This window comes from Cetorhinus maximus, chromosome 32 (genome assembly GCF_964194155.1).
Source record: "Cetorhinus maximus chromosome 32, sCetMax3.hap1.1, whole genome shotgun sequence".
Taxonomy (NCBI): domain Eukaryota; kingdom Metazoa; phylum Chordata; class Chondrichthyes; order Lamniformes; family Cetorhinidae; genus Cetorhinus; species Cetorhinus maximus.
The window spans coordinates 12,384,664-12,406,196 of NC_135910.1; the positions used below are offsets into that span (position 1 = coordinate 12,384,664).

At 48.6% G+C, this 21,533-nt stretch overlaps 1 protein-coding gene across 1 annotated transcript in view; it reads right to left on the minus strand.

Moving 5' to 3' along the window:
* The window catches only part of npas1 (neuronal PAS domain protein 1), a 414,556-nt gene that overhangs the window by 81,721 nt on the left and 311,302 nt on the right, over nt 1–21,533 (minus strand). The window contains exon 5 of the mRNA XM_078533317.1: nt 17,724–17,813. Coding sequence (XP_078389443.1) covers nt 17,724–17,813 — 90 coding nt within the window. The remainder of the gene's footprint in view (nt 1–17,723; nt 17,814–21,533) is intronic.

A 21,533-nucleotide genomic window follows, 5' to 3' on the forward strand; every position in this document is an offset into this window, starting at 1 on the left:
TGAGAATGATTCCGGGGTTGAGGAACTTTAGTTACGCGCATGGATTGGAGATGTTGGGGCTGTTCCCCTTGGAGAAGAGAAGGTTGAGAGGAGATTTGATAGAGGAGTTCAAAATCTTGAGGGGTCTGGACAGTTGGATAGGGAGAAACTGTTCGCATGGGCGATAGGATCGAGAACCACAGGTTCACTGATTTAAGATGATGGGCATATGAAGCAACGGCGACGTGAGGAAAAATTTTTTCACACAGCGGGTGTTTAGGATCTGGAATGCAGTGCCTGAGAGTGGGATGGAGGCAGGTCCAATCAAGGCTTTCAAAAGGGAATTGGATAATTACCTGAAGAGAAAAAATTGCAGGGCTACAGAGAAAAGGCGGGCGAGTGGGACTAGGTGAATTGCTCTTGCAGAGAGCCAGCACACACACGATGGGCCAAATGGCCTTCTTTTGTGCCGTATGATCCAAGGAGTTACTTTTCAGGTTCAGTCACTGCTTATTATGTAGGCAAATAGGGTGAATGTTGGCCAAGGCTGTGAGAGAACCCCTTGGTCATCTTTGCAGAGTATGTGGAGTTTTTACATCTGTCTGGACTTTGCAGTGCCACAGCTAAAAGCCTTCACAGAGCCAGCACAAATATGATGGGGCGAATGGCCTCTCTCCGTGCTGTATAAGTACACATCCTCCAAGCTGGTTGCACAGCGGAGGCTCAGGAGCCGGTTTCCATCCTTTCTCAATCTGCAGGGGCGTGGGTGAGATTGCCAGAGGCCACATTTTAGTGTCTTTCAGATGAGACATTAAACCAAGGCCTCGTCTGCCCTCCCAGGTGGACATAAAAGGCCACACGGCATTGCTTCAGAGAACAGTCGGGCAGTTCTCCCCGGTGTCCTCAACCATCCTGCGTTCCACATCACACAAAACAGGTTACCCCACCATTATCACATCGCTGCTTGTGGGAGCTTGCTGTGTGCAAATTGGCTGCCGCGTTTCCGACACTTCAAAGAATTTACTTCATTGGCTGTAGCGTGCTTTGGGACAGCCGGTGATCGCAAAAAGCGCTATATGAATGCAAATCTTTCTTGTTTTAACATAGACAAGGATATGTATTATAGAATCTCTTTTGCAGCTAAGGTGAAATCTTGTCTTCCCACATCCCTTTTAATTCTCAGATGGCCAGCAGCACTCTGATGCAGGTAAGGATCTGCTTTGATCAATGGGGGAACTGGAGGACTGGTTTCAAGTGCTAATTCACACAGTCAATGCTGCCTTTTCACTACAGCCATCTGTTAACCATTGTGTAACTCAGGTCAAACCACAGCATTATTATAATTTGTCTAGATATTATTGCAGCTGATGACAGATGTGCAGCACAGATCCACATGAGATGTATGCTTGCGTGCACTTAATTTTGTCAAATTGTCGTCAATGGCCCATTGAATACATCACGGGCAGCCTTGTTTACTGACATCAATGAAAATCCCGTTTCAAATCCGATAAACTTTCCCGTAAATCAGTGTCTGCTGAATTCAGAAGGAGGGACCAGTACAGAAACCTTGTGCTGGAGAGACAGAGAGACACTACGTTGACTGAAAACTGTTTGCAATGAAATGGATATTCCAAACACTACAGGGCGATTGCACAGGGAAAAAGTTAACCCTTTATGCACATTGCCAGTTATTTCATTGACTGTTACAAATTGTAACATTGAAGTGCTGCTGATTTCAAACGCTTCATTATATTCTTTTAATTTGGAAATAAATACTTCACTTATGTTAGCCTGTCAAAGATCTGATCTGTGTTGGATGTTCCAGCATGACAAGGTGATTGAAGTGAGCGTATATGTAAATTCGGGTATGCAGATTACTGCAATTAGGCCTAATAGGTTATTAGGTCTGAGTCATGCAGCCTCTGCAAAAGCAATTCTCCAAAGAGGTTTTAGTTTCTGGATCATTAAAAAAATGCAATCCACCTACTTCAAGTCTTTGAAAACCTGATATGTTTCACCTTTGCATAATTTATGCCTCTTTTTAATTCATTCTTGGGATGTGGGCGTCGCTGGCAAGGCCAGCATTCATTGCCCTGAGAAGGTGGCGATGGGTCCACGTCCTTGAACATCTGCATCGTGCCATAGTTAAAGAGTGAAGCACTTTGGTATGGGATCGGACTGGGTAAGGACGGCCGGTTGACCTTCCCTACAGTCAATCAGTTGAGCTTTTTCTTACAGTAATCCGGCATTTTTTAAATGGCACTTTTACTGCGCATGTTCTTTTACTTCCAGGAAAAGAATTCTCACTCTGCCACATTATCCGGATTATTACTCGTGGATAAACATGGAAATTTTACGGCGCAGAAGGAAGTCATTCAGCCCATCCAGTCCACGCCGACTAGCAGACCAGGTATCTGGATTACTAGCCCAGTAACCTAACCACTGTGCTAACATTCCCAGTTGGCTGGGAGAGGGAGACGGTTTTTAGTCAGAAGGAACTTGCATTTATATAGCACCTCTCACATAAGAATCTAAGAAATGGGAGCAGGAGTCGGCCACACGGCCCCTCAAGCCTGCTCCGCCATTCAATACAATCATGGCTGACCTTGAGCTTCAACTCCATTTTGCCACCCGCTCCCCATAATCCCTTAATTCCCGAGAGACCAAAATCCGTCTATCCCAGCCTTAAATGTATTCAATAATGGAGCATCCATAACCCTCTGGGGTAGAGAATTCCAAAGATTCACAACCCTTTGAGTGAAGAAATTTCTCCTCACCTCAGTCCTAAGATCGGCCCCTTATCCTGAGGCTCTGCCCCAGTGTTCTAGATTCCCCAGCCAGTGGAAACAATCTCTCAGTATCCACCCTATCAAGCCCCTTCAGAATCTTGTAGGTTTCAATGAGATCGCCTTTCATTCTTCTAAAGTCCACAGAATGTAGACCCAATTTACTCAGCCTCTCATCATTGGACATTCCCCTCATCCCAGGGACCAATTTATGAACCTTCGCTGTACTGACTCCAATGCAAATATATCCTTAGCATTTTACACCCAGTGAGGTACTTTTGAAGTGTAGTCACTGTTGTGATATAGGAAATGTAGCATCCAGTTTGCGCACAGCAAGCTCCCACAAACAGCAATGTGATAATGATTCAATGTTGATTGAAGACGCTGGGGATATCTCTCCTGCTCTACTTTGAAATAGTGCCGTGGCATCTTTTATGTCCACCTGAAAGGGCAGATGGGGCCTCAAACTAACACCTCACCTGAAAGACCAGGCTGATTCCTGGGATGGCAGGATTGTCGTATGAGGAGAGATTGGGTCGACTAGGCCTGTGTTCACTGGAGTTTAGAAGAATGAGAGGGGACCTCATTGAAGTGTATAAAATTCTGAGAGTGCTGAACAGACTGGATGCAGGGATGATGTTTCCTCTGGCTGGGGGGCGTCTAGAATAAGGGCCACAGTCTCGGCATACGGGGTAGACCATTTAGGACTGAGATGAGGAGAAACTTCTTCACTCAGAGGGTGGTGAACCTGTGGAATTCTCTACCACAGAAGGCTATGGAGGCCAAGTCACTGAATATATTTAAGAAGGAAATAGATAGACTTCTAGACTCTAAAGGGGTATGGGGAGAGAGTGGGAGTGTGGCGTTGAGATAGAGGATCAGCCATGATCATATTGAATGGCGGAGCAGGCTCGAAGGGCCGAATGACCTACTCCTGCTCCTATTTTCTATGTTTCTATGTAAGACCGTCAGTGCAGCACTCCCTCAGTATTGCACTGGGGAGTGTCAGCCTCGATACTGGTTTGGGGAGAAAAACACTGGCTTATAAGGCGAGGGATGTTTGTGCTGGTGAAGAGCAGGGACATTGAGACCAACTGTAGCACACCATTTACAAACCCAGCTGAAATTAGCAGGCAGCAGGGGCATCAACCTGTTCTCTCCATCTCAGTTCCAAACTGACTTTGTCCAGTGAGGGGCAGAGGAGCGAGTCCTTGCTCTGAAACTTTCCACACAGGACTGAGGGAGTGCTGCACTCTTGGAGATGCCGTCTTTCAGGTGAGGTGTTAAAGCGAAGCCCTCTCAGGTAGGTACAAAACAGGGGTGGGGAACCTTTTCCTTATCACGGGCTAATCACACGTAGAAAAATCGGTCGCGGGCCACACACACGCACACACACACACACGTGCACACAAACACACGCGTGCACACACACACGCGCACACACACGCGCACACACACGCACGCACACACGCACACACACGTGCACACGCACACGCGCACACACACACGCGCACACACACACACGCACACACGTGCACACGCACGCACACGCGCACACACACGCGCGCACACACGCGCACACACACGCGCACACACACATGCACACACGCGCACACACACACACGCGCGCACACGCGCGCACACACATGCGCACACACACGTGCACACACACGTGCACAAACACGCACACACACGCGCACACACACGCACACACACGCGCACACACACACGCACACACACATAAAAATCCACAGTGTAGGTGGAGCTTTAGTGCACAAAACCGCATTGTCAACCTGCAATCTGCTGATCTGAGCTCCTCCCACAGAACAGCAACCATACTCAAAGATAACGTTTCGCAGCATTGCCGGTGTCAATCTTTGGTTTAAATTGGACGGCGAGTTTCCCAACGCAAACTGTAACACTGTCCGAAAGTTCGCCCGGGACTTGGTTGTTCCCAGAGTGGTCAGTTACAGAGACAAACCAGCAGCCGTGAGGTCACGATGAGTTTGTACAGATCTGACTAAAAATGGCGTCCGAGACAACAAAATAAAACCAAAGTCATTTAGGCGATAGAAAGATTTAGGACTGTGTTCAGCCGCCGCACAAAACATTTGAGCCAATTTTAATTTTAGAAATCTTGCAGCAGGCCGGATGGAATTGAGCAACAGGCTGGATCCAGCCCTTGGGCCATAGTTTAAAATACTACGTAGTATATATACTACGGGCTGTAGTATACCCACCCCAGGTATAAAAGAACTCACGGCACTATTTCCAAAAAGAGCAGGAGGCGTTCTCACCGGTGTCCCGGCCAGTATTTATCCCTTAACTAACATCATTAAACAGATGACCTGGTCACCTTCGCATTGCTGCTTGTGGGAGCTTGCTGTGTGCAAATTGATGCCGTGCTTCCTACAGTACAATCGCGACTACACTTCAGAAGTACTTAATTGGCTGTGAAGTGCTTTGGGATGTCCTGAGGTCGTGAAAGGCGCTATAAAAATGCAAGTTCTTTCGTTAATTTAAATGCAATTACTTTTCAATTTCAAAAACATTTTCACAAGGGTAAACTTTCGTTGCTGTATAACAAAATTACTGTTATTAAATATATCCAGCAATATACATCATTGGGGATTTAATTTATGTGCATCTTTTAAAAACACTATTTAAGCAAAATTAAATCCACAATGAAATTAAGTGATTATGCATTGTGTGTGAGTATCTATGTATAGCAAGGACAGATAGCAGCTGTAATAAATTATCTGGGAGAAAGATATGGGGAAGCTTGAGTAATTTGAAAGCAATTTCAAAGTCATTCTTACGAAGGAAATAAGGAACTGGAAGAGGTGAACAAAATGGCGCATTAATACCTGCATTTATATACGAACATACGAACAAGGAGTAGGCCATTCAGCCCCTCGAGCCTGCTCCGCCATTTAATAAGATCATAGCTGATCCCATAGTAACCTGAAATCTGCATCCCACTACTCCCGATAACCTATCACCCCCTTGTTTACCAAGTTTCTATCCACCTCTGCCTTAAAAATATTCAAAGACTCTGCTTCCACCACCTTTTCAGGAAGAGAGTTCCAAAGACTCACGACCCTCTGAGTGAAAATGTTTTGCCTCATCTCTGTTTTAAATGGGCGACCCCTTATTTTTTAAAGGGCGGCCCCTAGCTCTAGATTCTTCCACAAGAGGAAACATCCTCTCCACATCCGCCCTGTCAAGACCCCTAAGGATCTTATATATTTCAATCAAGTCGCCTCTTACTCTTCTAAACTCCAGCCTAGTCTGTCCAACCTTTCCTCATAAGACAACCTGCCCGTTCCAGGTATTAGTCTGGTAAACCTTCCCTGAACTGCTCCCAACGCCTCTGATATATTAAAATGATACAAGGTGCCTTCACAGGGACATGATTAGACAATACCTGACACTGAACCTTGTAAGGAGGCATTAGGACAGGTGACCAAAAGCTTGGTCAAAAAAACTAGGATTTCGGGAGCAACTTAAAGGAGGAGGGAGAGGTAGAGAGGTTGGGAGGTTTGGGGAGGGAATTCCAGAGCTTAGGGCCCAGGCAGCCGAAAGCACGGCAGGCAAGGGAGGATGAAGGGAACGAGGGGAATGGACAAAAAGCTAGATTGGAGGAGCAGAGGCATCTCAGAAGATTGTAGGGCTGGTGGAGCGAGGAGGTTATAGAGGTAGGGAGAGGCAAGGCCTTGGAGGGATTTGAACACGAGGATGAGGTTTTTTAGATTCGAGGCCTTTACTTGGGTTTTTATCCTCCTCACTGTGAGTTGATTAAAGCTCCAACTGTCTCTGAAGGATTACCCGCCTCCTTGCATTTCCAAGCTGTGCCTTTTAATGTTTCATTGGGGGGGCGGAGGTTCCGATCCCACCCGCCTCGGGGACTGGAAATTCCCACCCGACTTCAACGGAACTTTTGCTGGTCCGTCAAATATTCCGCCCCGCCCGCGACGATTCCCGCAACGGGCGTGATGGGAAAATCCCGCCCCATTGTGTTTCAACCCTCCCTTTTCCAGGCTCCTTTGCTGCTTTTAATTCTCGGGCCGGTGTCTCTCTCCTCAAATCTTGCTTAGTTTCCGCACCGTCCGAGATTCCACAATATTCTCCTTGGCGGCTGCTGTTTTTTTTTTGGGACGTATGTTGTTATTTAGAGAAACCGGACGAAGGCCCTTCTTTATTTCGGTTCCCTCGCTCGTTGATTCTTTCTGACCCGTCGTTCGCACAAAGTTCGTTTCCAGCCTCGCTGACCCACAGTTTTACCCACAGTTGTATCCGCCCCTCACCCCCTCCTCCTCCTATCCTGAAAGTCCTTCCTCCTGCTGGACTTGAGGCCTTTCGCCAGTGTTGACCCCCTTGGCTGGTGTGGACACCCAGTTGGCCATTCTAGGGGCGGAGTCTTCTGCGTCCTCTGGTGCTGAGCTTGGAGGCGGGAAGGGCATGGAATTCGGCGGGATCAGTGGCGCGCCGGAACCTCACCGCCTTCCTGGCTACGTCAGGATTAAGTTGGGCGGGATGGCCTATGGTCAACTGTCCTGCCTCGCTGCCAGTGGAGGTCCCTAAGTGGCCAATTATTTACCAGTGAAGGGCCTCATCCTGCCACCTCTGGGATTAACCCAGTTGCCATGCAGCACGCACGATAGCTAAAACCATGCGGCCAGCAGTCAGCTTGTCACCTCCAGGGTGGGGAGAGAGAGTCCCTGGTTCAAAGGCATTCAGTGCCTGACCGAGGGACTTGACGTTAGGGAAGGGGAGGGGGGACCTCTGGGAGTCATCCCCCCTGCCCTTGCTGCCCTATAACCCCCTCTTCCCGCGATCCCAGTGCCCCCCCCACCCTGTCACAATCTCCCCCCCCCTGCCCCCACAGCCCATCACTACCTACCTGTGGCCCGGGTCACTCTGTATTCCTGGGACTCTGGCGCCTGTCCTTCCGGCAGCAGCCACACCCACCCCTGTGGCGCTGCTGAGCACAAGGGCAGCCGGCCTCTGATTGGTCCACAGCTCTCGCTAGGCAAGATTTCGCACCCCTCCCACCCCCAGCGCCACCCCGCGGGGTCTTGATTCCAGGGGAAGGTCCGCTGCTGCCCTCGCCGTTGCCTGATTGGCTTGTGGTTCGGCGGGCCTTCCCGAAAAGAGCCAGCTCTCCCGGGAGACCCCCGACATCGCGACAAGATTCAGCCCAATATGTGCAAACCAGGACAGAGGGTGTTTTTTTATTCACCCTCGGGATGTAGGTGTTCGCTGGCCAAGGGCATTTCAAAGTCAAACTCATTGCTGTGGGTCTAAAATCACGTGTAGGCCAGACTGGGTAAGGAGGGCAGATTTCCTCTCCTGAAGGGCAGAGGTGAACCAGATGGGTTTTGACGACAATCCGGTAGGTTCATGATCATTATTGATGAAACTAGCTTTTTTATTCCAGATTTGTTAATTAATTGAATTTAATTTCACCCGGCAGCAGTGGTGGTGGTGGGATTTGGATTCATGTCCGCAGAGCATTCATCTAGGCCTCTGGATAACAGTAACATTACCAAAATGCTACCATCCCTCAGTCATTCAACCACATGGGCCATCATAGCCCATCTTGTCCTCATCTAACATGCACTTTTCTGCTTAAACCACAGGTAAAAGGGTGCAGGAGCGTCATAAATAATCGCCATACTCTCGTGCAAATCGCGTAAGACAGCAGAGGCTAGAAGTTGAACCAGGGACTACCCCGGCCAGTGTGCCTCAGCACCACACCAGCTGGTTTATCTAATGACTGAGCCGCTGGAAGTGCTTCCCCCAGGCGCCCTATCCCCAGGATGTACTTTCTGGAATCTAATAAACAGTTTGGTCGATGGATTTGAGTAAAGTTCAGGGCAAATGTGTGGAACAGTGCATCAGTGGGGTACAGTATTGGTGTGCATAGGTCTGTCACTGTATAACACTGGGGTACAGTACTGGTGGGGACAGGTCTGTCACTGTATAACACTGGGGTACAGTACTGGTGGGGACAGGTCCATCAGTGTATAACACTGGGGTACAGTACTGGTGGGGTCAGGTCTGTCACTGTATAACACTGGGGTACAGTACTGGTGGGGACAGGTCTGTCACTGTATAACACTGGGGTACAGTACTGGTGGGGACAGGTCTGTCACTGTATAACACTGGGGTACAGTACTGGTGGGGACAGGTCTGTCACTGTATAACACTGGGGTAAAGTACTGGTGGGGACGGGTCTGTCACTGTATAACACTGGGGTACAGTACTGGTGTGGACTGGTCTATCACTGTATAACACTGGGGTACAGTACTGGTGGGGACAGGTCTGTCACTGTATAACACTGGGGTACAGTACTGGTGGGGACAGGTCTGTCACTGTATAACACTGGGGTAAAGTACTGGTGGGGACAGGTCTGTCACTGTATAACACTGGGGTACAGTACTGGTGGGGACAGGTCTGTCACTGTATAACACTGGGGTACAGTACTGGTGGGGACAGGTCTGTCACTGTATAACACTGGGGTAAAGTACTGGTGGGGACGGGTCTGTCACTGTATAACACTGGGGTACAGTACTGGTGTGGACTGGTCTGTCACTGTATAACACTGGGGTACAGTACTGGTGGGGACAGGTCTGTCACTGTATAACACTGGGGTACAGTACTGGTGGGGACAGGTCTGTCACTGTATAACACTGGGGTAAAGTACTGGTGGGGACGGGTCTGTCACTGTAATACACTGGGGTACAGTACTGGCGGGGACGGGTCTGTCACTGTATAACACTGGGGTACAGTACTGGCGGGGACGGGTCTGTCACTGTATAACACTGGGGTACAGTACTGGTGGGGACAGGTCTGTCACTGTATAACACTGGGGTACAGTACTGGTGGGGACAGGTCTGTCACTGTATAACACTGGGGTACAGTACTGGTGGGGACAGGTCTGTCCCTGTATAACACTGGGGTACAGTTCTGGTGGGGACAGGTTTGTCACTGTATAACACTGGGGTACAGTACTGGTGGGGACAGGTCTGTCACTGTATAACACTGGGGTACAGTACTGGTGGGGACAGGTCTGTCACTGTGTAACACTGGGGTACAGTACTGGTGGGGACAGGTCTGTCACTGTATAACACTGGGGTACAGTACTGGTGGGGACAGGTCTGTCACTGTATAATACTGGGGTACAGTACTGGTGGGGACAGGTCTGTCACTATATAACACTGGGGTACAGTACTGGTGGGGACAGGTCTGTCACTGTGTAACACTGGGGTACAGTACTGGTGGGGACAGGTCTGTCACTGTGTAACACTGGGGTACAGTACTGGTGGGGACAGGTCTGTCACTGTATAACACTGGGGTACAGTACTGGTGGGGACAGGTCTGTCACTGTGTAACACTGGGGTACAGTACTGGTGGGGACAGGTCTGTCACTGTATAACACTGGGGTACAGTACTGGTGGGGACAGGTCTGTCACTGTATAACACTGGGGTACAGTACTGGTGGGGACAGGTCTGTCACTGTGTAACACTGGGGTACAGTACTGGTGGGGACAGGTCTGTCACTGTATAACACTGGGGTACAATACTGGTGGGGACAGGTCTGTCACTGTATAACACTGGGGTACAATACTGGTGGGGACAGATCAGTCACTGTGTAACACTGGGGTACAATACTGGTGGGGACAGACCAGTCACTGTGTAACAATGGGGTACAGTACTGGTGAGGACAGGTCTGTCATGTATAATACTGGAGTACAGTATTGCTGGGGACAGGTCTGTCACTGTATACCACTAGGGTAAAGTGCTGGTGGGTCAGGTCTGTCACTGTATAATAATGGTATACAGCACTGTGGGGTCAGGTCTGTCACTGTATAACATTGGGGTCCAGTACTGGGTGGGGACAGGTCTGTCACTGTATAACACTGGGGTACAGTACTGGTGGGGACTAACCTGTCAGTGTATGAAACTGGAGTATAGTATCGGTGGGTACAACCCTGTCACTGTATAATACTGGTGTACATTACTGGGAGGCACAGGCTATCACTATATAACACTGGGGTACAGTACTGATGGGGACAGGTCTGTCACTATATAACACTGGGGTACAGTACTGATGGGAACAGGTCTGTCACTGTATAACACTGGGGTACAGTACTGGTGGGGACAGGTCTGTCACTATATAACACTGGGGTACAGTACTGATGGGAACAGGTCTGTCACTGTATAACACTGGGGTACAGTACTGGTGGGGACAGGTCTGTCACTGTATAACACTGGGGTACAGTACTGGTGGGGACAGGTCTGTCACTGTATAACACTGGGGTACAGTACTGGTGGGGACAGGTCTGTCACTGTATAACACTGGGGTACAGTACTGGTGGGGACAGGTCTGTCACTGTATAACACTGGGGTACAGTACTGGTGAGGACGGGTCTGTCACTGTATAACACTGGGGTACAGTACTGATGGGGACAGGTCTGTCATTGTATAACACTGGGGTACAGTACTGGTGGGGACAGGTCTGTCACTGTATAACACTGGGGTACAGTACTGGTGGGGACAGGTCTGTCACTGTATAACACTGGGGTACAGTACTGGTGGGGACAGGTCTGTCACTGTATAACACTGGGGTACAGTACTGGTGGGGACAGGTCTGTCACTGTATAACACTGGGGTACAGTACTGGTGGGGACAGGTCTGTCACTGTATAACACTGGGGTACAGTACTGGTGAGGACGGGTCTGTCACTATATAACACTGGGGTACAGTACTGGTGGGTTTAGGCCTATGACTGTAGTGGTGGTGATTTGAAAAGATGGATTAGGAGCATTAGACAAGAATTCTAACACCACAACTTGAAAGTACATTTGTTGAGTATAATATGTTCCGAAATAGGATATAACATGAGAAACAGTTCTTAAAGCCAGCAGATTCCATCATGCCTGGTGAGTCTCTCTCTCCCCCGTTCACTCTTTGAAGTTCCCATTCGACACCTGCCTCAGAGACAGGCACTCTTTATTTTTGGTTGACCTGCACAAATCCCTTGCCTTCGCCCCATTATCCTCTCTTCCTTCTTCCATCTGCTTTGCAGAGGCTCTGAGCTTGATCGTTCCCTGGGCAGTTGCTTAGAAGTGTGACGGGTCTACCTGAGCAGAGGCTTCTTTCGATGTGCCGGTTATTCATCTTTACTGGCTGTTTCCTGTCTTCTACTGCAAGATTTCCACCATAATTCTTCAAATGAATCATAGATTCCCACAGGGGAGAAGGAGGCCATTCAGCCCATCATACCTGTGCCAACTCTTTGAAGAGCTATTCAATCATTCCCGCTGCTCTTCCCCCAGAGCCTCGCAACATTCTCGTTTTCAAGTATTTATCCTATTCTAATGGGAAAGTTATGATTGAATCTGTTTCCGGTGCCCTTTCAGGCTGTGTATTCCTGATAATAACAGCTCACTGTATCAATAAGAAATTTCCCCACCCCACCTCCAGTTCTTTTGCCAATTATCTGAAATCTCTGTCCTCTGTTCACTGAGCTTTTCACAAAACAGTTTCTCCCTCTATTTAATCTCTCCTTCACATGAGGAGGGCAATCCCAGCTTCTCGAGGTCACTGAGGTCCCTCGTCCCTGGCACCGCTCTAGTAAATCTCCCCCCCCACCACCACCCTCTCCAAGGCTTTACCGTCCTCCCTGCGCTGCCGAGTCCAGAACTGGACACAATCCTCCAGCTGTGGCCCGGACAGAGATTTGTGAAGCTTGTGGAAGAACTGAATCCGTTTCTGTCTCCAGTCAACGACTTGGTCCCAACCCCCTCCCTATACCCACCCCCCCCTCAAAGTTTGCTCTTCACAGCAGCCACTTCAGAAACTGTGCCGATTACTTTTCATCTCAAAGTCTGCTCACCTCTGATCATTCTGATTTCCATCATCTTCAGTCACAGGCCCCTCACTAGCTCCGTCAATTTGTCTATGCAGTCTGTCTGGGAATGATCTCCTTTCATTGCTATTGACAGCTCTTTTTTATTTTACAAAGCACCTCTTTGTCCCTTGCCAATCCAACAACTGCACCCCACCACCACCCCAGCCGGCCGCCCGCCCTCCTGTCCTCCCTGGGGTCATGTGGTTCTAGAGATGCCCTTCCTGCTATCTGATCAACCTGATCATTCTCCATGTGGGAGGTTGGACAGTGAGTGGAGGTGGGTAGAAAAGAACACTCACTATTCACACACCCTGCGCAGCGCAAACTCACCCATCGCACGCCTGCCTATTACACACTCCCGCAGGATGTAATGGGTGGGTGTGTAACAGATGAAAGTGTGACAGGCGGGCGCATGGTGGGTGGGGCGTAATGGGCGAGCATATAATGGGTGGGTGTACAACAGACGGGCGTGTGGGGGGCAGGGATGGGGGTGTAACCGGTGTTTCCGTAACAGGTGGGTACGAAATGGGCAGCATATATAACCAGCGGATAATCCGCTCGCACACATTGTGTACTTCCGCTGAAATTGGATCTCGCTCTCTTTAACACTCAGTCCAATAAATCGACAGTAGGGCGGGTCGATGAATGCAATGAAGAGCTCCTGTTGCTGTTCTAGTCGTTTCTCTTGGATTTGTCTGGCAGCAAAGCTCCATGTCCGAGGTTCCTCTGGGAGGTCTAAAGCCGCATTGTGCCTCTGGGAGGATTTCCTCAGCCACAAAGAAGTCGGCGATTCGGGAGGATGGATTTTCCCTGCTCTGGACAAGAGGGAATTACCTCGATAGCTTCCACAGCAATGACTTATCTCCTTCTTGAAGGTAGTTACAATGGCCACATTCCTGAAGTGTTGGGGGGCTGGGGGGAGGGTGGGGGGGGATTGGCGGGGTGTGTGCAGAGCTCTATTAGCTCTGTTCAATCCCAAATCCTTAGGATGAGTGTGTGGAGTCTCGATGTGGGCAAAAGTCGGCCGGCTTTGAAGACCTCAGCTGGAATACCATCGGGCCCGCGGGCTTCGTTGTTTTTAATCTGTTTGAGACAGGGGTCCACAGGCAATACCCCTGCAAAATCAACTCAGACGCCCTGGACATTGTGCCCAGGTGGTCAAAAACCATCTCCCCTCCACCCAGGTCCTGTTTTTTCAAATGGCCAACATTCCAGTGGAGGATGAAGAAAACGCTGCCAAGACCCTCCGAAGCTCTCCTTGAAACACGGCAGCATTGACATTAGTGACTGGGAGGAGCTCGCTACCCGCCGTTCAAAATGGCGGCAACTTGCCCATCAAGCTCCGTCACCCCTCGTGCCCCTACGCCTTAACGATGAGGCAAAGTGATGGCAAAGGAGGAAGGAAGAGGAAGCAAATCCCACACTCCGGATCCCACTAACCTCGTGGGACTATGTGCCCAAAGTTCTGGGGGTCGGGAATTGACCTGTTCGGTCACACGATGACCCCGTGGCAGGAACTCGTGACCCTGAGTAGGCCCCACATCCTCGAATCGAGGGGACAGACGCCAACAACAATGGTAAATGAAAGAAAGTGAAGCTTTTATTTGGAGTGTTTCAGTCTGAAGGATGCCTTAAAGAGATTCAAATCAAATAAATTTACCTGTAAAGTGTAATCACTGTTGTTTTGGTGGCAGGCACAGCAGCAGATATACAAGCAGCAAAGTCCCACTAGCAGATTAATAATCAGTTAATCGGTTTTTTGGTGCTGTTGCTTGGGGGTTAAATATTAGTCAGGACACTGAGGAGAACCTCACCCCTGGCTCTTTGAGTGGAAGCTCGGGTGTCCAAACGAGAGGCCAGGCAGGGGCCTGAATTTGATGATTCATGAGGGAGCTGGCACCTCTGACAGTGCAGCACTCCCTCAGCGCCTGCCTGGATTGCGTGAACCCACAACGTTCGAACCGCGAGCAGCATGCTCCCGCTGGGCCGACCTGACCACTCCAGCCACTGATGACCACGCTTCAGAAGCACGTCATTGGCAGCGAGGCACCTTTGCGATGTCCTGAAATCAGGAACGGTGCCATCTAAATGCAGGCTGTGCGTCAGCCATGGCTCAGTGGGTAGCACTCTTGCCTTCAAGTCAGAAAGTTGCGGGTTTAAGTCCTCCTCCAAGGCACGAGCACAAAATCAGGGCCGACACTTTGGTGCAGTGCTGAGAGAGTGTTGCACTGTTGGAGGTGCCGTCCTTTGGGCGAAATGTTTAAACTGGGACCCCGCGTGCCCTCTGTAAAAGATCCTATGGCACCATTTCAAAGAAGGGCAGGGCCGATGCCCTGGCCAATATATTTCCCTCAATCAACATCCCAAAGATAGGGTATCTGCTCATTATCATATTTCTGCACATGGGATCCTGCTGTGCACATACTGGCTTACCACATTTCCAACATCACAACAGTAGCTACACTTCAGATGTACGTCATTGCCTATGAAGTGCTTTGGGACCTCCCGCGGTGATGAAAGACAGGTGCTACGTAAATGCGAGTCTTTCTTTCCTTTCCCAGGAACTGACGCTCACTTTAACCCCTGTGTCCTGATTTTGCCTGGACAACACAGAACGCAACACGCAGAGTGGTCACAGCACAGAAGGCGGCCACTCGGCCCATCATGTCCGTGCCGTCTCTCTGTGAGAGCGACTCAGCCCACTATACCATCCCCCCGCCACCCCCCACTTCCTTTTTCCCCGTAGCCCTGCAAATATTTCCTCTTCAGTTCCCCCCGGCACCTTCGGGAGTGTATGTGTGCGCTGCTAAGATCTCCGCTGCTCGCCCTCCTTGCGCCGGAGATGTTCGGCCGATTTCTGCATTGAAATCAGTTTAGCTTTTTATACACTCATCAATTATGTCTAACATGTGTTAAGCACCTCTCCTGTACAGCAGATAATTACGGGTATTAATTATTCATGCAGCAGTAATTGTGATTCAATACTGATGCGCAGCACATAATGGATTCCAGCCCAGGTGGAACAATTAAAAATAGAAAGAAGCAGACAGTCACACAGAGACAAGTGTCATGCAATTAACACATTAGAGGAGCCATAATGGTGAAAAGCATTGTTTTTTTCTGCTAGGTTCTTCAGGTTGATGCACAGCAGTTAGGTGTGTGTTTGTGTGTCTCTGTGTGTGTCAGAGAGAGTGTGTGTGTGAGTATGTCTGAGTGAGAGAGAGAGAGAGTGTGTGTGCATGAGTGTGAGAGAGAGTGAGCGCATGCAAGAGAGGGTGAGTGTGCGTGTGAGAGAGAGTGTGTGTGTGAGAGAGAGTGTGTGTGTGAGAGAGAGTGTGTTTGAAAGTTGAGTGTGTGTGTGTGTGTGTGTGTGAGAGTGAGAGAGTGTGAGTGAGTGTGTGTCTGTCAGAGAGAGAGAGCGTGTGTGTGTGTGTGTGTATGTGAAAGAGAATGAGTGTGTGTGTGTGTGTCTATGAGAGTAAGTGTGTGCGAGTATGAGAGAATGTGAATGTGACGGAGAATGAGTGTTTGTGTGTCTGTGAGTGAGTGAGTGTGTGTGTATGAGAATGACTGTGAGTGTGCTTGCATGTGTGTGTGTGTCTGTGTGTGAGTGAGTGAATGTGTGTGTGAAAGAGAGTGAGAGTGCGTGTTTGAGTGTGTGTGAACATGTGTGAGAGAGAATGAGCATGCGAGTGTGAGTGTGTGAGCGTGTGTGTGTGTGTGAACGTGTGTGTGAGCGTATGTGTGAGAGTGTGTGAGCATATGTGACAGTGTAAGTGAATGTGTGAGCGTGTGACTGAGTGAATGACTGAGTGAATGTGTGAATGCGTGAGTGAGCAAGCGTGTGAGTGTATGTGTTGAGCCTGGGACAAATGTGTTGTGTTTGGGGTCTATGTGAAGGGTTAAATTACGAGGGGGGCTGCAGGATTGTACTGTCTGGAACCTAGAAGGTTAAGAGGTCAATAGACCAAAGTTTCCAAGGTGTTAAGGAGTGTGTACGGAGGACTGTACGTGCTCCGAGTGGTATGTGTGTTCTATGTGACATTTGCACATGCAACATACTCACATAAAGGGTTGAGGGGGAAGTCAAAGTGAATCATAGTCACCCAATAATACTTAATCTATTGATACGTGTGTGAGAGAATGGGGGTTTGGTCGTGGGCACTGCAGGTGGGTGCAGTTGGAGGGGCTGCATTTGCCAAGTCTGGTGCTCAGCAGGCCTGATGCCACAACTTAGGAAGGATAAATGAGCCTTGGAGGGAGTGCAGCTCAAAACTACCAAAACAGACTCCAAGGGTTAAATTATGAGGCGAGGTTACACAAACTAGGGTTGCATTCCCTGGAATTTAGAAGATTAAGGAGTGATTTGATTGAAAGTTTTCAAGGTATTAAGAGGAATTGATAGGGTAGGTAGAGAGAAACTACTTCCACTGACTGGGGAGTCTAGGGCCGGAATTTTCCAGCCCCTCACGCCGGCCGGATCTTCCGGTCCCGCTGGTGTGAACGGAGAGTTCAATGGCTCATTGGCCCCGCCCACAGGGGGTGGGGTGGGAGCTGGAAAATTCTGGCCTAGGGCAAGGGGGCAGAGTCCAAAAAATAGAACCAGACCTTTCTGGAGTGAAGTTTGGAACACGCAACGGATGGTAGAGCTCTCCTCTGCAAATAGCAATGAGCCCGAGATCAAATGTTAATTTTAAATCCAAGTTGATAGATTTTTGTTAACCAAAGGTGTTATGGGATAGGGGGCAAAGGTAGGTTATGTGGAGTTAGGTCGGAGGTCAGCCATGATCTTACTGAATGATGGAATAGGTTCAAGGGGCTAAATGACCTCCTCCGATAACAAATTTCCTTGGCATTGGTGACAGAAGGTCAAGTTATAAATGGCGCGCTTCATCTGAATTTCCACCGGCCGCTCTGAGAGGAATCAGTTGGCGACGCTCGGAGCCTGTTGGAGATCTGAGCATGGAGTATCGTTGCCATACTGGGAATGTTGTGACTATTGTGCTAAGAAGGAACGAGACCAGCAGTGTTTGTCCTACCTGTGACAGTCCCAAGTAGATGGAGACAGTTTCGGAGATGTATAAGAATTTCCCTTCTCGATTTAGTGCAAAAATAAAGCCATCCAAGGACTGTGGAAGAAAAGCAAGAAAGGAATAAATGTTAAGCCGTTTGATATTTTAACATAGTCCTTTGGTAGTACAGAACTAGAGTATTGCTGAGAAGGGAGACACATCGAAGCTTTTTGTTTTTCACTCATCAGGACACTTCGCAAGAATACCAACATAAGGCGCAAACAACAATTTATACTGCATGTGAAGAGAGTGCTGATTGGTGGACTCTGATTGATAGAGGCATTTCCATGGAGAATGCACCAGTGATGGTGACTGATTAGTTTACTGCCAAGCATTGCTTGAAATGTAAACCAGGCAGTTTGACTCTGATTAGTCAAGGCATTGCCCCGAGGAATGAGTCAGCGAATGGCTGTCACTTATTTTGTTTAGCTGAAATTGGCGCAGTTAGAGTGCTGTTTCGACCACTTTGGGAGAACTCGGTTTACATCTGTAAAGGAAGAAAGGTGTACAATTATACCTCACCTCTCAGAAATGACTCAAAGTGCTTCAGTGAAAACTTTCTATTCACTAAATGTCATGTTGGCAAATTCATGAATTGAAATTCCATACTGAGCAAGATCCTTCTTTTGGGTAGGATGTTAAAACAGAGGCCCCTGTCTGCCCTTTCAGGTGGACGTAAAAGGACCCGTGGTGCTATTTCGAAGAAGAGCAGGGCAGTTCTCCCCACATTCCTGGGCTAATAAATATCCCTTAACCAACATCACTAAAACAGACTTTCTGGCGATTATCACATTGCTGTTTGTGGGATCTTGCTGTGCACAAATTGGCCGCTGCGTTTCCTACATCACCACAGTGACTATACTTCAAAAGTGGGTCATTGGCTGTAAAGTGCTCTGGGGCACCCTGAGGTTGTGAAAGGTGCTATATAAATGCAAGTTTCTTTTCTTCTTAAACAGATCAAAACGCGGTGACCAATTTACAAACAGAAAGTGCTGGAAAAACTCAGCCGGTCTGGCAGCATCGGTAGAGGGAGAAACAGAGTTAACGCAAGAAATAGCAGCAGGAGTAGGCCAGCCGGCCCATTGAGCCTGCTCTGCCATTCAATATGAACATGGCTGATCTTGGGCTTCAGCACCACTTTCCCGCCCGCTCCCCATATCCCTTAATTCATTGAGAGACCAAAAACCTGTTTATCCTGGCCTAACATTTCGAATCCAATACGACAGAGCCGAAGAAGAGTCAATTTGGACTTGAAAACGTTAACTCTGTTTCTCTCTCCACAGACGCTGCCAGACCTGCTGAGTGTTTCCGGCACTTTCTGTCTTTTCGTTTCAGATTTCCAGCATCTGCAGCATTTTGCTTTTATTTTAGTGACAGGCCAATTTGCCGGCTTTTGGTCAAGTTGGTTGAGGAGTAAACGTTGTCCAGAATCCTGGGAGAACTTTGTCAAAAAGAGTGCCATGGGGTGTTTGAGATCTTAAGAAGTGAGACATCAGTTCGCCATCTCTTCCAATGGAAGGCACCTCCAACAGTGCAGCACCCGCTCCTGCACTGGGGTGTCAGGCTCGGTGCCCAGGTGCAGCCTGACTTACTGCCATTAAGGCTGCATACACTGGCAGCTGGTAGAAAGGCTGGTTAGGTTGTGTGAGACTATAGGGGGCATTAGCATGGGCAGTCAGGGCAAGTTGGCAGGTGTGGCTTTGGGAGGAGGTGAAATTGATGGGTGGGCATCTGAGCTACATGATTTCCTCTCCCCCCACCCCCCTCCACCCCCACCCCAACACCCCCACCCCACCACCCCCACCCCCTCACCGACATCCCACCTCCGCCCAGAATGTGCTTGTGAAGGAATCAGAGTTGCTATCATTTAGAATTTCTGACTGCTCTTCCCAAACCCATGTCAACAAACAGAGGAGCAGGAATACTAGGTGCCGGAAACCTGAGCTAGCATCCCAAAATCCCGAAGGACCCAAACACCGGCTACATTCAAAGCTGGAACCCTGGAATTTGCTGGAATTTGAACAAAACCCTTTAATTCTTTATTATTCAAACTTTATTTGATGTACTATAAGTACATGCTGGGCTTAGGACCCAATACGCACAAAACCCCCAAATCTGGCACACGCCCGGTCCCAAACTTCCAGGATGCACGGTCTGGTACCTGTAGTCCATTCAGCCCCTCGGAAGTGCCATGCTGTTCAATCAGATCATGGCTGATCTGTGCCTCCCACTTTGCTCCCTTGATGCCCTTAACCCAACAAAAACCCAGCAATCAAAGTCTTAAAAGCTTCACTTGTCCCCCAGGATCTGCAACCTTTTAGCAGTGAGTTCCAAATTCCTACCTAAATAATTCCTTACTTCACTCCTGAATGGCTTGGCTCTAACTTTAAGGTTATGGCCTCTTGTTCGGCACTCCCCCATCAGAGGGAATACCTTCCCTTCCTCTACCATCTCAAATCCTTTCATCATTTTTAACACCCTGACTAGATCACCTCTCATTCTTCCACCCTTAAGGGAATACAGAGTCAAGTTTACACAATTAGAGCAGTGCGAATTGTTTGGAATTCTCTAGCAAAGAGACATACGAACATATGAAATAGGAGCAGATGTAGGCCATTCGGCCCCTCGAGCCTGCTCCGCCATTCGATAAGATCATGGCTGACCTGTTTCTGCTTCAAATTCCACATTCCCATCTACTCCCGATAATCTCGATGACCTTTGATTTCCTTGCCTAACAACAATCTATCTACTCTGATGAAGAGTCATATGGACTCAAAACGTTAACTCTGTCTTCCTCTCCACAGATGCTGTCAGACCTGCTGAGTTTTTCCAGAAATTTTTGTTTTTGTTTCAGATTTCCAGCATCCGCAGAATTTTGCTTTTAACAATCTCTCTACCTCTGCCTTAAAAATGTTCAATGGCCCCCCCTTCCACTACCGCCTGAAGCAGAGAGTTCCAAAGTCACACTATCCTCTGAGAGAAAAAAATTCGCCTCATCTCTGTCCTGAAAAGGTAACCTCTAATTTTAAAACAGTGCTCCCTAGTTCTGGACTCACCCACAAGGGGAAACATCCTTTCCACGTCCACCTTGTCAAGGCCGTTCAGGACCTTGTATACTTCAATCAAATCACTCCTCACTCTTCTAAACTCCAGTGGAAACAAGCCCAGTCTGTCCAACCTTTCCTCATAAGACAACCAACTCATTCCAGGTATCAATCTAGTAAACCTCCTCTGAACAGCCTCCAACGCATTTCCATCCTTCCTTAAATAAGGAGACCAAAACTGCACACAGTATTCGAGATGCGGTCTCACCAATGCCCTGAATAACTGAAGCATAACATCCTTACTTTTATGTTCAATCCCTCTCGTAATAAAGGATAGCCTTTCATTACCCTTCTTGAGTACCTGCATACTAACTTCTTGTGACTCAGGCACGAGAACACCTAGATCCCTCTGCACCTCGGAATTCTGCAGTTGTTCTCCGTTTTAAGTAATACTCTGCTTTTTTATTCTTCCTGCCAAAGTGAACAGCGTCACATTTTCCCACATTATACTCCATCTGCCAGATTTTTGCCCGAAACATCAGCCTAGACCAGTTGGACCGAATGACCTGTTTCTGTGCTGTAGGCGCGATGTAACAAAAGGGCTGGTTTAAGGAGGAACCAAAGTGGGAATTCATGGCACGTATTCCTCTAACAACCGGGCCCCGGCACTCATCCGCTTTTATCACTTTTTCTGCACAAGCAAAATTTGCGAAATGATCTTTCCCATTTGCAG